At 46.1% G+C, this 18,327-nt stretch overlaps 1 protein-coding gene across 1 annotated transcript in view; it reads right to left on the reverse strand.

Annotated features, from left to right (window-relative positions):
• ITIH5 (inter-alpha-trypsin inhibitor heavy chain 5) overlaps positions 1 to 2,153 on the reverse strand; it is a 79,738-nt gene extending 77,585 nt beyond the window's left edge. The window contains exon 1 of the mRNA XM_047866575.1: positions 1,970 to 2,153. Coding sequence (XP_047722531.1) covers positions 1,970 to 2,059 — 90 coding nt within the window. The 5' untranslated portion in view covers positions 2,060 to 2,153. The remainder of the gene's footprint in view (positions 1 to 1,969) is intronic.
• Positions 2,154 to 18,327: the final 16,174 nt, after the last annotated feature.

Raw genomic sequence — 18,327 nt, forward strand, 5'->3', positions numbered from 1 at the left:
TCAGTCCGTGCAGAAAAGTCTAGAGTGCTAAGCCCACTTGCTCTGACAGATGCTGGCACTTCCATCCCTCCTCCTAACTCATAAATATAATCCTTGTTTCAGTTTCTCCCACACTTTCCTCCCTCCACCCCCCCCCCCCCACAAAAGTTTCAAGCTCTTTACCCCAAATTCCTTCCCTCTGCGCTTCAGCCGTCCAAGCCCAGCAGCAGGAGCTAATGTAAATGCGGACACCAGGCCAGGCACTTGAGGCGTATTCACTGCACAATCTTTTACACCCCAGTAGTGCCCACATTTTAAAGAATTGGAAGTTGAAGCCCCCAGTGACTTGCCCAGGATCACAGAGCCGGCAAGTGACAGGACCAGGAATCAAACCCAGGCAGCCTGACACCAAGCCCGTGCCCTTAACCACTTTGCTAACACGTCTACCATTTATTGAGTGCCCACTGCATACCAGATCCTTTGCACAAACTAGCCGCTGAATCCTTACAAGCATACTCGAGAGGAGGTGTATTCTCTGCTGCGACCAAGCAGAAAGCAAGGCCCAGAAAGATTACACCGCCTGTCCAGGCCACACAACTGTAAAGGGCTAAGTGAAGGCCAGATTTTCTTTTCTGGATCCAAAGCCTGCACTTTCCCCACTCCACCTCTCCCCCTCCTGGAATTTTTACTGGTTCCTCCTCCTGCCTGACAAGCCTACAAGAGAAGGGTCGCCTAGTTTATTCTGCAGAAATCACATCCACGTGCAGACTCAACCAGAGAGTAACCACCTTCCAGATCTGCTCTTCAAACCACAGTGCTGGAAAAGGAAGAGGACAAGCAAACCTACTTATCTCCTGTTCCCATCGTGTGAAACATGCTTTAAGCTACACAATTTTAAAATAATTTAAATGAGGCGTGTGTGAACAGCACCCAGAGATGCAGGTAAGCACTGCCTGCTTTAACTGGGGCACAGCCACTTCCCCCATGAGGTCTTCAGGCTGATATCTGTCTCAGTTCGTCCTATGTTTTTCAATAGGCTTTGCTGTTCCTCAGACATGGCATTGAGCGTTCATACATGTAGGACTTAACCACCTGTGAGGTTAGGCCTTTTGAAACACGAACTCCAGGGGCGCCTGGGTGGCGCAGTCGGTTGGGCGTCCGACTTCGGCCAGGTCACGATCTCGCGGTCTGTGAGTTCGAGCCCCGCGTCAGGCTCTGGGCTGATGGCTCGGAGCCTGGAGCCTGTTTCCGATTCTGTGTCTCCCTCTCTCTCTGCCCCTCCCCTGTTCATGCTCTGTCTCTCTCTGTCCCAAAAATAAATAAAAAAACGTTGAAAAAAAAATTAAAAAAAAAAAAAAAGAAACACGAACTCCTGGCAGACGCACAGAATATTAACTAGGGGAAGTGAGCCTTGGGTTCTGGTCCTCCCCGTCAGGCCACCTTTAAACGGCTAACCCACTGATAGGAACCTGATGGGAAACGTGTTACCCTGGCTTTCAGATGGGGAAAGTGGAGGGTTCTGGGAGTTTGGAATTTCTCCTAGATTGTGCTTTTTCCCTGAACAATTAGGAACGACGGTAGTTAACACACTACCCCCTACATGCATCTTGAGGAAGAAACTTTGCAATTAACTGGGGGCTCTCTCTCAACAATGAACATCACGCAACAAACTAGGAGAAATCCGCGCAGATAACGGGAGCCAAGATCTGGTTGTGCAGGACTTTCAAGTCCCAGACACAATTCTGCAGGAAGTTCACCCTCCGGGCGATCGCCAAGAGTGACCAATAGAGGGGGAAGCGCAGGAGAAGACTGGGGAACAGAGAGCAGAAGGGGGTACGATGTGGCAGGAGGTGGAGGTGATCCCTCCCTTCCTCGCGTCCAGGACCCATCCGAGGGCGTCTGTCCAACAGCCACGCGCCACGAGAAGCCGGTGGGAAGGGACGGCAGCCCGCGCCCGGAGCCATCCCTAGGTCCTCCCGCCTCTACTTACTTGCTCCGAAGTGTCATCCCGGGGCCAGGCCTCTCCCAGCGACCCCGCGCAGAGCGGCAGCCCCAAGCACAGGCCCAGCAGCAGGAGCATGGCGGGGGCTAAGGCGCGGCGGCAGGGACCAAGCGGGACGCGCTCAAGGGACCGCTCCCGGGCTCGGCGGCTGCAGAGGCGCTCGGCCCCGCCTCCGCGCCCCCTCCGGGCCCCGCCCCCCACGCGCCCCGCCCCCGGCCCGCCCCGCGTCGATCTCGCTCCCAGTCGGGTCTCCACCGCCCCAGGGAGGAGGCCCCCGCAGGCCAGCCTCACCGCGAGCCAGCTCGCCCCCCGGTCCCCTCCGCGGCCCGCCCTTCAGCTCCGCCCTCCTCGCCCCGTCTCCCTCAGTCGCCTTCTGCCGCCACCTTCAGGGCTTATGACACCTGCCACCCCATCCCCAAATCTTTCTCTCCAGCAAGGTGTGAAATGCTTCTTCCTGGACTAGCTAAAATTCCTGTCGCAGGAGGATACGGGAGTAGCCAGCCTGGCCCTCAGTATACTGCCCACCGCCCCCCCCCCACCTACCCCCTGCTCTATATACCAAAACCCCCCATCTGTTAAATATACTCCCTCCCCTGCTCTATAGCCACAACCGCTCCCTCCCTGCTAGCATGAAGCCAATAGGAGACCTTCTGACTTCTGCCCGGAGAATGGCATATGCCCCTTGGCATCCTGCACTGATGCATAAAAGCCAAATTAAGGGACGCTAATTAGTCGTCTGATGCAGAGAGTACTAGCAATGTTGTCCTCTTTTATGCAGTTCTGGCATAAGGGGGCAGAAAAGGAGAGGCCAGAACTGGCCCTGTGTAGAGTCTCTCTAAATTTTTGGTTATTAATCATGAAAATCAATATCATTGTGTATGTCAGTGACAAACTATTGGTGATAATTCCGTTCCGCCCTAGGAAGAATTACCTGTCAACCACCCACACGCAGGCTTGATAGCCTGGGCACCAAGTTTTTATCTGGTAAACACACACTGTAGCTAGAGCTGCTCATTTATTTCAACTTTCAAAAGACAATCACTTCCAAGACGTTTTCTCTGTCTCTGTTAAGAACTGCATCCAAGTCCATGAGCTGAATGATACTGAGAGGCTGGCAACAACCTCAGTGGCTAAGAACTGGGAAATGACTAACTCAAATAATGGAACATCCATCCTGTGGAATCTTATACAGCCAGTAAATAGTAATCACAAAGTCTGTGGAAACAGGAAAAAAGCAAACAAACAAACAAACAAACAAAAAAAAGGTTTACAGTATAATCTAAAGGAAAAACTCAACAGTATGGTTATATTTAGGTAAAAATATGGATTCATACACATAAGAACTAGGAAAAAAACATGAAAAATGAAAAGAATGGGTGGTTAGTTTATGGTGATACCTCTTCTTAAAATACTTTACCTAGGAGCACCTGGGTGGCTCAGTTGGTTGGGCGTCCGACTTCAGCTCGGGTCATGATCTCGCGGCCCATGGGTTCGAGCCCCGCGTCGGGCTCTGGGCTGATGGCTCAGAGCCTGGAGTCTGCTTCCGATTCTGTGTCTCCCTCTCTCTCTGCCCCTCCCCTGTTCATGCTCTGTCTCTGTCTCAAAAAAATAAACATTTTTTTTAAAAATTTAAAATACTTTACCTACTCTTTAATTTTATGTTTATTTATTTTTGAGACAGAGAATGAACAGGGGAGGGTCAGAGAGAGAGGGAGACACAGAATCTGAAACAGGCTCCAGGCTCTGAGTGGTCAGCACAGAGCCCGATGCGGGGCTCGAACTCACAGACTGTGAGATCATGACCTCAGCCAAAGTCGGTCACCCAACCGACTGAGCCACCCAGGCACCCCTACTTTATCTAGTCTTTTTCAACGTTTATTTATTTTTGGGACAGAGAGAGACAGAGCATGAACGGGGGAGGGGCAGAGAGAGAGGGAGACACAGAATCGGAAACAGGCTCCAGGCTCTGAGCGGTCAGCACAGAGACCGATGCGGGGCTCGAACTCACAGACTGTGAGATCATGACCTGAGCCAAAGTCGGTCACCCAACCGACTGAGCCACCCAGGCACCCCTACTTTATCTAGTCTTATTGAAATGCTCTTTGCTCAACAAAGACATTAGGAGAAGGGGAAAAAAAAACGTGTTGCATTGTAAAACAAAGGAAAATCATTGGCATTAGCAGTTACTCATTTCTAAGCCTAACCACTGGCCCAGTAAAATACACGCAACCAACAAGAAGCAACAGCAGCTGGCCCAGCAAGGTTTTACAGCAAAACCACTAGTAAACAAGAACTCTGAAGAAGGGTCAAAGCATTTTTATTCTTAGTTCTTGAACACAACCTACCAGTGAGGTTGCCAACGTACCCTGTACCCAGGCTGACTCGGAAACCTCGCAGCATACAAATTATGTGCACGCCCGCCCCTCGTTTCTAACTAAGGAGGACAGTCCCGGATCTTCTGGAATCAAAGCTTGCCTATTCCCCACTCCCCTCCCAGAAGAAAAATACCTACTATATAAACTGAAGTTGAATTGGGACAGAGCCGCGGTTTCTTTTAATTTTTTTAATATGAAATTTATTGTCGAATTGGTTTCCATACAACACTCAGTGCTCATGCCAACAGGTGCCCTCCTCAATACCCATCACCCACCCTCCCTGCCCTCCCACCCCCCATCAACCCTCAGTTTGTTCTCCGTTTTGAAGAGTCTCTTATGGTTTGGCTCTCTCCCTAACTTTTTTTTTCCCTTCCCCTCCCCCATGGGTTTCTGTTAAGTTTCTCAGGATCCACATAAGAGTGAACACATATGGGATCTGTCTTTCTCTGTAGGACTTATTTCACTTAGCATCACACTCTCCAGTTCCATCCACATTGCTACAAAAGACCAGATTTCATTCTTTCTCATTGCCACGTAGTATTGCATTGTATATATAAACCACAGTTTCTTTATCCATTCATCAGTTGATGGACATTTAGGCTCTTTCCATAATTTGAGAGCCGCATTTTTTGAAAGGGGACAACAGCTACTATTATTTCGGTCTTCCGACAGAACTGGGACCACATCTTTGTCTTCCCCTTCCTTTATCCCCTCTCCATCTTTTCCACATTTGTCCCGACTGGTCTCTGCAAAGGTCCAATGTCAAGAAAAATGACTTTTACTTTCTTCATCTTGTGGGACTCTCCAATTTCCTGCAGGCCCTGGTTCTGCTGTATGGTCATGCTTAGTTCAAGGACAGCTCTACCAGCTGGATCAGAAATTCCTGGGGGAAAAGCATCTCCCACAACTTCTAGCACCGGGCTAAATACATGGTTAGCACTTGGCGAACATTCGATGAAGGACATTAGGAGATGGGAGGCTGCGGGGTGGGAGCCCCAGCTGGCTGTGCAGGAAAGAAGGCTGGGCTAGCATCACAACGTAGCCACTACCCAGCTACACGACTTGGGGGACTTTCAGAAATTCCTAGTATCTGCAATACCGTAATAGCCCAGGCTTCTTCGTGACTTCTGAGCATCTGCATGACTGAATAGGGTCGCTCTTTACATTTTTTTAAATGTTTATTTTGAGAGAGAGAAAGACAACATGTGAGTGGGAGAGGGGCAAAGAGAGACAGGGAGACACAGAATCTGAAGCAGGCTCCAGGCTCCAAGCTGTCAGCACGCGGGGCTCGAACTCACAAACTGTGAGATCGTGACCTGAGCCGAAGTCGTATGCTCAACTGATTGAGCCACCCAGGCCCACCGGGTTGCTCTTTGAAAACTATGTCGGTGTAATAAAAATAAGACCCAGTGAAAGTTTTCCAAAACTGTTCACAAACATCGGTCATGACTTATATTGGCCTTATAAAGAAGGATGAAAAAATTAACTGCCCCCCCCCAAAAGGGGGCTGAAGTGAGACCCCCCACATTTGTCTTTTGAGGTCATGTTTCTCATTTCACCTCCAGGGGAGCTGGTCTTCCAGTTTGAGACTCCTGAGCTCTTAGAACCTCAGAGCTCACAGCTAAACCTCAGAAGACCCTAAAGGACATCTTACCCACTGCTCATTTTTCTTTCAAGACACCTCACAGGGCTTGCCCGGGACCTCACTCCAGTTAGAGAGAAATCTCTGGCAAGGTCCCAGACATTCATTGACAGAATCTAGTGTGGGGTTCAGCAGCAAGGGCTTCGGAGAGAAGGACCCGCTGGGTCAGAGAGTTCCCGTGTGCCAGCTCTTGCTAGGAAATGGCTCCCCGAATAACTGAAGGATGGGCCAAGGCTTCCACAATTTTAGCGCCAGACTCATCAGAGTTAGGGGCTTTATCCTGGTCTCCCAAGAGACTGCCAACAGATGGGCCTGCAGCCGTGGCTAAGCCTGTCACGGCAGCGCCTGAAGAGCAAATGGCAAGTTGTTGTCTCTTCCTCTCCCTTGAATCTGTGCCCTGAAGCCCCAGGTTCCTCTACCCAGCTTCTGTTTGAATCGGGCCCTCCCCAAGTCCCCTGGGCTCCCCCTTCGGTCCCTCCCATGCCCCATGCTCCCTTCTGAGTATCTGTGAGGCCACTGTTCTAATCTGGGCCAGCCATTTCTCCTCTCCTTGGTCTCACCTTTTTATCTGTTTATATGGCCTTGTGTTTCTCTTGGATCCCTGACAAGTTTGCATAATTGCTACAGTTTCTTGGCCTTTTTTTCCCCTTAATTCAAAGGACTGGGGAGGAAATGGAGTCCCTTCAACCCTGGCTCCATGCTTTCAGGAGCTCAGGATATCCTGGGAGTCTAGTTGCACCCACTTTTTACCTATTTCACCAACCACTGGGTGCAATCCAGGGAGAAGACTTACGGAAGTGGAAACAGAGAATGCACATTTTCTGATTTCTTCTGACAACTTGCTGAAATTACCAACTATTCACAAAGTGTATCACATCAGATGCTAAGTACCCGCACACAGATCTGACTCTGTGTTGGCCAAGGATTGGCTCGTGTTCATTTTTATATCCTGGCACATGCTGTGGAATACGGCAGACACGCAGTTCGTCCGACGGATGCGTGAAAGAAGGCATATCTGTCATCATGCTCTCCGTGCTAGCTGTGTGCGATACAACAGAAGTTGCAGACATGGTCCATCACCTGGAGGAACTGACCATTTGGATACGAAGGTGGCACCAACAAACGACATCATCTGAGCTCAAACTGTGAGATGGTAATGTAGATGAGGGTGAGACACAGCTGTGGAACAGGGGAATTAGAGAAAGCTTCATGCAGGACGTGGAAGTTATCGGCGTGAATAAGATTTTGGAAGTCAGCTGGAGAAGAGGGAGATTAAGGAGACAGAGAAAGGAGAGGATGCAAGAGTGGGAAAGGCTTTGATGTCAGGAAAATGACAATACAAGCAAGACGCAGGACAGAAAGGTTCAAGTTTGGGGAATGACTTGTAGAGTTTTCTTGAGCTGAATGGTGGAAAAGGCGTGTTCAGTGATCCCCAAGTACAAATCCGCTGATCAGTGGCTCATGACAATGTTTTCTCCAGCTCCTTGCAACAGGGGAAAAAAGAAGGCATTGCAGTCCACCTTTTTCATAAAGCTAAATTTTTTTTTAAAGAACTGTCTTGTGCTCTAAAGGCCTTTGTTATTCCCATCAATGACAGTGTCTCACTATGGGCCCTGGGGGTGGGAGACTGAAATGAGCATGTCCCCCGGGGAGGTATGTATCCTGTCGGGTGAGAAGAATGGTAAACCAGAACCTTAGGAAGGTGCTTGGGGTGTTGGGGGGCGGGGTGGGGTGGGGACGTGCCATTGCAAAACCTGTCCATACACCCCCAAAACATTGTACCATATCCCTAGAAGTTATAAAGACATTCCTATTTCAGTTACCCATGCTTGCTCCCACTATTGGTACTATAAATTGAGTAGGTGAATGAATACAAGGACTTTTTAGAGACGTCAGTGTTAGTGACTCCCCACCTAGGATTCAGCTGGCCAAGTGACAACGAGCCCAGTCTGTATGCGCAGAAAGCTCTGCAGATGTGTGTGATACGCCCCAGAGTTGAAAGCCAAAGAAAAATCTAATCTCACAAATCTGCATATCCGTCTACGCTTTGACCCATCGAACCCATTTTGAGGAGTTTATCATAAAAATAAACCTGCTCCCATACAAAAGGATGTAGATACACAGTTATTCATTACAGAATTGTTTTCAATGCCCGGAGTCTGGAAACAATCCAGAAGTTCATTAACAGGAGGAGTCTGGTTAAATATAACGTGGTACTATGAACCTACAGGAAAGAATGAAGAAGCTTTCTAGGTACTGATATAGATACTGAACATATGATATAATTAAGAAAAAAAGCAAGTGTAGTACGTACTGAACGTGTGGTACAGGATACACTGTCTTTAGTGTAAGAAAGGAAGAAGGTAAGATACCTAACTGCTGAAAGGAATTTGCACGAAGGAATCCCAGGAAGGACAAACAACGAAGAGAAGTGTTTGAGGAAGGCAGAATGGTGAGAAAACGGGAACAGGACAGAATCTAGCACGAGGAAGGGAGAGATTCTGTTTTCATGTTTAATTCTTTTTTTTTTTTTTTTTTTTTGCTTTTGAGCACTGTAAATGTACTACCTCTTCAGGATTAATCAATGAACTTAAAAGTGTAGCTACAGCAACAGCAGCAGCAACAAGAATGGAAAAGCTGACTCCTGAGGTTTCTCTATCGCGATTGTTGGGTAAATACTGACCGCAATAGCATATGGTGGGAGGGGACTGTACTCCCTACCTCCAGCTTCCCCCAAACACACACACACACACACACACACACACACACACACACACACACACACACACCCATACTCAACAACTTCTGGTTTCCTAAACACTCTTGGTCATTCCTGCCCTCTTGCTTAGCATGGACTCTTCTCTTTTCTGGAATGCCTTCCATGGACTCCCCACCCAATCCTGCAAACGTCACTTCCTCCTCCATGGTCCCGGTCAAGTTGGTAAGTGCTATCGTGCACACCTCTGATGGAGCTCTCATCTCTTTGTTTACCTGCCTGTCTTTCTCACTAAACCACGACCCACTGAAGGGTAGGCTCTGAGTTTTGTTCGTCTTTACATGTGCACTGTCAGCGTCCAGCGTGTCATCCAAGCTTGAGAAATATTTATCGAGTGAGTAAGGAAGGCTCCGTTAGAATGGTATGCTTTCCATATTGTACGTTTCACTGAGAATTTCTAGAACACCAGCATGCAGGGCACGCAAGACCTTAGATGAGCACAGACGTCCCTGTAGGTGCACATTTTCAAAGAGAAACATAATACTGTCTCCTCAATTGCCAAAAACATTTAGCCCACAACGATCCCTCTTCATCATGTATTTTTGTAAGAGTTATAATTACAAGAACCAGGGTAACACAAGGGGATTTTAGACCCTCAATATAATATTCTATGCGATGCTCTCTTAGATTATTAGATTCTCTTAGATTATTAGATTCCTGATAGGAATCTTCTATTAGATTATTAGATTCCTGATAGACCTGAATTCTACATGGTGACAGAAATCAAGTACGAATCCAACAATTCCCCACTTCTACGTCTAGTTTTCTATCCCAGACACCCTTGCCCCCCTCAAAAAATCTGCTTTCGGAACCCTGTACAATCTGTCTCCAAGCACACACATCAGAAGCATCTCTCTCCCTTGAAAAATGTTACGGTTTATATGTAGTAATGTATTTTTAATATTCTTGAGGTCATCAAAAGGCACAGTCACTGCTAATGTTGCCTTATTTCCTCAAGTTGCACACACACACACAAATCAAAGCCAGTCCTTCACTCTTTGGCATTAGCCAGAGATGGCTGCCTTTGTCTTCTGCATCTGCATTAATATGGAATTAAAGCCAGCAAATAGTTCTGAAGAAATATTTGACGGCTGAACAATGCTTTGTCTCCACAGAAGTGCTCATTAAACAGCGGACCATCTCAGTGCAAAGCTAAGGATCATTTTCATTTTCTTTTGGAGGGATGCCCAGGGCAACAAGCTGTGTCCTAGTTTTCCAGGCTTTAACCTGCGACCACGGAACACTTGAAATAGCACAGAGGAGCCACCGATGCTATGACGGAGACGGACATCCAGTTCAACCCGCCTCAGTGCCCGCGGTTAATGCCCCTTCCTGCTACTGTCTGACTCCAGGGCACAAAGACAGAGGAGCCAGCAAAGCCTGAGCTTGATCCACAGGGTGCGTTTTCTCCCCAGAGACCTGCCAGATCCTTTCCAGACAGATGCTGGGAGACGTCCGGAGAACTTTCACTGAAAGCCACAGGTGGGTCTTTGGAAGGCTTCTGAATAAAACAAAACAGCGTTGGCTTTGTGGTTGATGCCGAGAGGTATCTCGTACCCCGTGAATCAGACCTAACAACCAAGCTGTCATCAGGGTCTTTCGGTGGCACTCGTGGGCTTGCTGCCTGCTGGCAGGAGAGAAAGTCTCCTGTCTGCGTAACACGCGCAGCAGGTTTGGATCTCCCGGGTTTAGCAGACTTGCTAAACAAAACAGGTAATCCTTTTTTCCCTACATCTCAGGGGTTCCCATACTGAGTCCCCATTCTCCCACACAGAACAAACTTTACTCTTGCCAAATTCGTGATAAAACACCAATATGGATGTTTTAAAAAAAAAATATTGTTTTCCTAGTCAACTTGGGGTTCTTTGCCTTCTTAACTATCCACTGGATTGGTTCTAAACTCCATTAAGTCATGAGGTAGTGGAGTGGGGGTACAAAGGAGGGGCCACTGGTCCTTGGTCACCACCTGTGTTATGCACTGAATGTTTGGATCCCTCCAAATTAATATGCTAAAGCCATGACCCCCAATGTGATGGTATTTAGAGGTGGAGCCTTGAAGAGGTAATTAGGGTTAGATGAGGTCACAAGGGTGGGGTTCCCATGATGGGATTCGGGACCTTATGAGAAGAGCTGTGTAAGGACACAGTGAGAAAACGACCATCAACAGGCCAAGAAGAGAATCCTCACCAGGAACTGAATTGGCCAATACTTTGCTCTTGGGCTTCCAGCCTTCAGAACTTTAAGAAATAAATGTCCTTATTTAAGCCACTCAGTCTACAGTATTTTGTTACAGCAGCCTGCCGCTGACTAAAACAACCCGTCCGCATTGCTATGTGCGCCATCCCATCTGACTTAGGGACATATGTCTGTCTGCCTCTGTGCTGGACTCCACTCAGTGACTCAAGAGCCCATCTGGCCTCCGGTTATAAAGTTTATCTCCATTCACCCCAAATTCCCTCCTTCCATTTGCAAAGCCCTTCCAGGTCTGCTGACCCTCAGGCTCGCATGCCTATCCTCCTCAGTCACCTAGCGACACCCAGACTCTTCCTGTCTCCGTTAGGACCTCCATCGGGCTTACTGAAGACTTCTTAGACACGACCCCCAAAGAACAATCCATACAAGCAAAAAATCATTAAATTGAACTTCACAAAACATGAAAACTTTTGCTTACAAAAATATGTCACTAAGAGGATAAAAAGAGAAGCTACAAACTGGAAGAAAATATTTGCAAATCACTAATCTAACAAACCACTTGTCTAACTTATCTCATATCTAGAATATGTAAAGAATTCTCCAAACTGTAAACAAACAATCCTATTAGAAAATGGGCAAAAGACATGAACAGACATTCACGAAGAGGATACATGCACTGCAGATAAAGACATGAAAAGTTCAACATCTTCAGCTACCAGGGAAATGCAAATTAAAACCACAATGAAATATCACTACACACCTATTAGAAGCACTACAATAATTTAAAAAAGAAAAAACAGTGACAATACCAAATGCTCGCAAAGATGCAAAACACTGGATCTCTCAGAATTGAGGGTGGAAATGTAAAATGACATGGTCACGTTGGAAAAAAGTGTGGAAATGTCTTTAAAAGAAAAAAGACAAAATTTACCATTTAATCCAGGAGTCCCACCCTTACACATTTATCCCAGAGAAATAAAAACACAAAACCTGGGCATAAATATCCGTAGCAGCTTTATGTGTAAAGACCCAGAAACAATCCAAATGTTTTTTAAAGGTAAATGATGAAACACACTATGGTACATTCGCCCCCAGGGAATACTAAGCAATAAAAAGGAACAAAGTACGGATACATCCGACAACCTGAACGGATCTCAAGGGTATTATGCTGAGTGAAAAAAGCCAGCCCACAAAGGTTACATACTGTATGGTTCCATTTATGTGATGCTCTTGAAATGGAGAAGAAGACATTAGTGTTTGCCAGGGTTTAGGGATGTGAGAAGGGGCTGGAGGGAGGCACTGGGTATATCTACACAGTGGTAATACTTTCGGGAACATCTTTGTGGTGACAGCACAGTTGTGCCTCTTGGCTGTGGTGGGGGGTTACACGAATAAATCTGCATGTGGGATATTTACTGACTTAGGGAGAGAACACACACATGTGCAAGCAGGGAAGGGGCAGAGGGAGAGAGAGAGTCCTAAGCAGGCTCCATGCCCAGCACTGAGTGCAACATGGGGCTCAATCTCATGACCCAGAGATCATGACCTGAGCCGAATCAAGAGTCAGACGCTTAACGGACTGAGCCACCCAGGCGTCCCTATGTGTGTGATGAGCTGCAGAGAATTAAACACACACATGCGTGTACAACTAGGGAAATCTGAGTAAGTCTGTGGAGTGCCAGTGGCAACTTCCCCGATTGTGATGTTGTGCTCTGGTTATGTAAGATGTTACTAGTGAGGACACTGAATGAAGGGTACACAGATATACCGTATTATTCTTACCACTTCCTATGTATCTATAGCCATCTCAAGATAAAACAAAAGTTAGTAAATAAAATTTACTACACTCTATGTCCTTACATAAAATGGGACTCTAGGTGGAGAAGGGGGCAGGCAGAGGAGGGAAGGTGTTTTCCTGCTATTATTCCAGCACCGTGTGTGTGTGTGTGTGTGTGTGTGTGTGCATGCACGCGGGCATGCGTGGTCATCTTCTACCTTCTCTTTATCATAGCTACCACCTTTATTTTTGATCTGTTTAATCAAAAATAGAAAAGAAGGTCATCATATTTTGGTTTACTCTATCAATCAGACATGACATATGGAGTAAATAAAACTGCTGACCAATGAACTTCTGCTATACGTGTTCATTTGTCAGCCCTGCCACTGGCTATATAAACTAGAGTATCTTTTCGAAAAATATCGCCATGGTTTTACCATTTAAGTGAAAATGCCAGTACACGTTCCCCTTCTATCAGGAGTCTGGCTAACATAACTTTATAGACACATGAGCGAAAGCCAACTCGCCAACGTTATGCTGAGCGTTGTATACGGCATATCTTATTCTCTCCTCAGGACAACCTCCAGTGTCCTGACTTAATGAGGGTGAAGTAACTTCTCCAGGGGGTTAAAACGGTGGGGCTGGGATCTGATAAATCCATGACTATCTGAACTTCACAACAGCTACATGGCTGCCCAAAGAAAATGAAAACGCAAATTGAAAAAGATGTAAGCTCTCCTGTGTTTCCTGCAGCATTATTTCCAATAACCAAGAAACGGAAGCAGCCCAGATGTCCATCGACAGATGAATGGATAAAGAAGATGTAACACACACACACACACACACACGACTATTACTCAGCCATAAAAAGGGACAAGATCTTGTCATTGGCAACAACATGGATGGACCTCTTAGAAGGCATTATGCTAAGTGAAATAAGTCAGCCAGAAAAAGACAAATACCATATGATTTCACTCGCATGTGGACTCTAAAAAATAAATCAATAAACAAACAAAAAGCAGAATCGAACCTATACATACTGAGAACTAATGGTTGCCAGAGGGGAGGGGAGTGGAGGGAGGGACAAAACGGGTGAAAGGGAGTGTAGATGATGTAAGCCTCCAGTTATGGAATGGATAAGTCACTGGGATAAATGTCGACAAGTAGGGAATATAGTCAATGGTGCTGTCACAGTGTTGCACGCGACAGAGGGAAGCTACGTTTGTGGCGAGCAGAACAGAACATACAGACTTGCTGAGTCACAATGTCGTCCACCTGAAACTAATGTAACTAATGTGCCAATTGTACTTAAAATAAATTCAAAACCCCAGCTACATAGCTTATATTTCCTCATAAGGCTGCTGTATTTTCATTATATCTTTGTCATATTCTAGTCTAAATTTTTAAAGTCACTAAATATATCATAGAAAATGCCACTGACCATGTAATTTAACCTGATAATGGAGTATCTTTTTATTTTTAAACTGCCATGGTTTTACCACCTTTTCAGAAGGAAGGCCAACACTGCTCCCCTTATATTAAGAGCCTCGCTAATTTTGTAATCACAACAGTGAAAGATCATTTTCTGTATTTTTACTATGCATAAATGATACATTCATTGGTACCAGACGCCATAAGAGACCACCTGTGCTAATCTCAAATAGTTGCTGTAACAAATTTAGTGGCTTAAAACAACTCAGTTGTATTCCCCTAGAGTTCTGAAGGGCTGAATTCTAAAACCGCATTGGCAGGGTGTCCTTTTCTGGACGCTGTAGGGGAGAATAGTTCCCTCGCCTTTTCCAGCTTCTAGAAGCCGCCCGCTTTGGCTCACGGTCCCACATCGCCGCATCCTCTGCTTCGAACATCACATCTCTCTGACCCTGCCCCTCCAGGTCCCTTCTTTCGCTTACCGGGGCTCTCACGATTACACTGGACCCACCCAGATAATCCAGGATAATTTCTTCATCTCAAGATCCTTAATCACATCTGCAAAATCCCTTTTGCCACATAAGGCAACCTAGTCACGTGATCTGGAGATTAGGAGGTGGAGATCTTTGGAGGGCTGTCATTCAACCTACCACGTCTTCTGCATATTCACTTCGTACCCTGCCCTCAAGTCTGCGGAGAGGAGACTTCTGAGGAGAGAAGAAAGAGAAACGTCTTCTACAAGAATTCTTTCTGTGAATTCCCAAAGATCAAGGACAAAATGATAGGTCCTGCTACATTCCAAAATGAGTACCACACTCGCTCCCCATGCAGGTCTTGTCCCCAGACCAGTTTTGTGCCTCTTCGCCCATCACCCTCCTCAAGGGTCGATGCCGGAAAGGCGGAGGTAAGGGATTCCTTTGGAGAAGGTTGTTGGTGGCCCTGGTGTCTCCCCTCCCCGAGCGGCTGGCTGAAGCCACCGTGAGGGGAGAAAGCAACCTACAAAGTGAACAGCACTTTCGGGATACACGTGTGCACACTGAGCAGCTGGCACGGGCTCCCTTCGCTTCTATACAAAAGGACTGCACAAAGAGGCCGCACGTGACCCCCACGGGGGTGGGGTAAGCAGAAAACACCAGAGGCTGAGGGAGGCACGCTCAGCAACTGAAGGCCAGACTTGGTAACTGCTAAGAAATCTGCGGCTGGAGATTCCGCTGGAGCAAGTGTCCTGAGAGGTGACATTAGTCAGGGTTCTCCAGAAAAACGGAACAGGATGGGTGCATACAAGACAGACATTTATTGTAGGGAATTGGCTCACGTGATCGTGGAGGCCCGGCGAGTCCAAAGTCTGCAGGGTGAGACTCAGAGACGAGGTGCAGTTGGAGTCCAAAGCCAGTGTGTTGGAGAATTCCCTCTTACTGGGGGGAGGTCAGTCTTCGTTCTCCTAAGACCTTCCACTGACTGGATGGGGACCACCCACAGTGGGACGAGCCATCGGCTTTATCCAATGTCCACCTATTTGAATGTTCATCTTGTCCAAAACACATCCTCACAGAAACATCCAGAATAATGTTTGGCCATATATCCGGGCACCGTGGCCCAGCCAAGTTGACACATCAAGTTAACCATCACAGCACCTATACTGGGTTACAGCTGTGTCTCTTCTGGCCCTCACCTCTCATCTCTCTCCCTATGTACCCCAGAGGACACGCCTGATGAGAGGACAAGGACCCAGAGTGACGTAGGGAGACAGAGGAGAGCCGCTCGCCCCCGTGGAGGGCTTCGGGCCTGATGCAAGACCCGGCGTGAACCCAGGGACTGTGGGAGCTCCCAACGCTTACTTACAAATTTTGCGTCCAACTTTTCCATCCTCACTAGAAGTGATGGTTGTACCACACTGTGAATGTACAAAACACCACTGAATCATTCACTTTCAAACGCTTACTTTGTGTGAATTTCACTTGAATTAAAAAAAAAAAATTACTTTTACAAAAACAAAACCAAAACTCAACCTTCTTACACTCCAATAGCACTAATACAGTGAAGTGACATGTAGGGAAACTTGCAACTACAAATGTACAAGTAAAGGTATGTGAGGCGAAAATGTAGAAAAAATAAGGAAATAGCGGAAATGGGGGTTTTCTGTGAAAAGCAGTCAGTCATCATGAGCACTCCTGCTAGTCTTTCTTTCGCTTAAATTTTGCAATTTTCCATAATACAAATTTTTATCCGTCATGGTGTCTTTTCATTTAATTTTTTATATTTATTAACTTCATTTTAATTCCAGTCTAGTTAACATGCAGTGTTATGTTTCAGCGGCTCAACAATTCTATACATTGCTCAGTGCTCATCGTGATTAAGTGTGCTCTTAATCCCCATCACCTATTTCACCCCTCTCCTCACCCACCTCCTCTCTGGTAACCGTCAGGTCGTTCTCTCTAGTTAAGGGTCTGTTAACTGGTTTGTCTCGCTCTTTTTTTTAATTTAAAAACAAATTTTTTTGTCAATGTTTCTTTATTTTTGAGAGACACAGAGAGACAGAGCATGAGTAGGGAAGGGAAGAGAGAGAGGGAGACCCAGAATCCGAAGCAGGCTCCAGGCTCCGAGCTGTCAGCACAGAGCCCGACACGGGGCTCGAACTCACAGACTGTGAGATCGTGACCTGAGCCGAAATCGGACGCCCAACCGACTGAGCCACCCAGGCGCCCCTACCTCTCTCTTTTTTTTTCTCCTTTGTTCTTTTGTTTCTTCAATTCCACATACGAGTGAAATCATATGATATTTGTCTTTCTCTGAGTAACTTATTTCACTTGGCATTATCTTCTCTACCTGTATCCATATTGTTTGTTGCAAATGGCAAGATTTCATTCTTTTTAGGGCTGATAATATTCCATTCTGTGTGTGTGTGTGTGTGTGTGTGTGTGTACATATATATATATATATATATATATATATATACAGACCATCTTCTTTATCCATTCATCAGCTGATGGGCACTTGGGCTATTTCCATATCTTAGCTACTGTAAATAATGCTGCCATAAACATAAGTATGCATGTGTCCTTCTGAATCAGTGTTTTTGTATTCTTCGGGTAAATACCCAGCAGTGCAATTGCTGGGTCATAGGGTAGTTCTATTTTTAACTTTTTGAGGAACCTCCATACTGTTTTCCACAGTGGCTGCACCAGTTTGCATTCCCACCAGCCGTGCATGAGGGTTCCCTTTTCTCCACATCCTCACCAATATCTGTTATATCTTGTGTTTTTGATTTTAGGTGTGAGGTGATAACTCATGGTAGTTTTGATTTGCATTTCCTTCATAATGAGTGATGTTAAGCATCTTCGCCTGTGTCTGTTGGCCATCTGCATGTCTTCTTTGGAGAAATGTCTGTTCGTGTCTCTGCCCATTTTTTAATTGGATTATTTGGTTTTTATGGTGTCGATACTAACCCTTTATCAGATATGTCATTTGCAAATATCTTTTCCCTTTAGCAGGTTGTCTTTTAATTGTGTTGTTTCTTTTGCTGTGCAGAAGCTTTTTTTTTATTTTGATGTAATCCCAATAGTTTATTTTTGCTTTTGTTTTCTTTGCCTCAGGGAGACATATCTAGACAGCTGCTGCTATGGCCAATGTCAGAGAAATTACTGCCGGGGCTCTCTTCTAGGATGTTTATGATTTCAGGTCTCACATTTAGGTCTTTAATCCATTTTTAGTTTATTTTGGGGTATGGTGTAAGAACGTGGTCCAGTTTCATTCTTTTGCAGGTAGCTGTCCAGTCTTCCATAATAAGAATTTTTTTTAAAAGAAAACCTTGATTCCACCAGACAGGATGTGTCCGGTTCCATGTAACAGAATACCTAATGAACGCTGGCCAACTTCATAATGATACTCATTTTTCTCTTAACAGTAATTCCAAACAGGAGGTTGATACCATTGATTCAACTCTCCCATCCAGTACCTACACTCTTTTTATCTCCCTGCTTTGTGTTGGCTTTTCATCCTCTCCCTTGTTACCTCAGGGTCTCAAGAAGATGTAGCTTCTGTAACTGAAGATGCTATAACATGATTAAGACAGGAAACACAAAGAGACAATCTCCAACTGTATCAGTCGTTTTTGTCAGGAAAGCAAACACTTTCTCGGAAGCCCAACCAACTTTC

The sequence above is a fragment of the Prionailurus viverrinus genome, chromosome B4 (assembly GCF_022837055.1).
Source record: "Prionailurus viverrinus isolate Anna chromosome B4, UM_Priviv_1.0, whole genome shotgun sequence".
In the NCBI taxonomy this organism is placed as follows: Eukaryota; Metazoa; Chordata; class Mammalia; order Carnivora; family Felidae; genus Prionailurus; species Prionailurus viverrinus.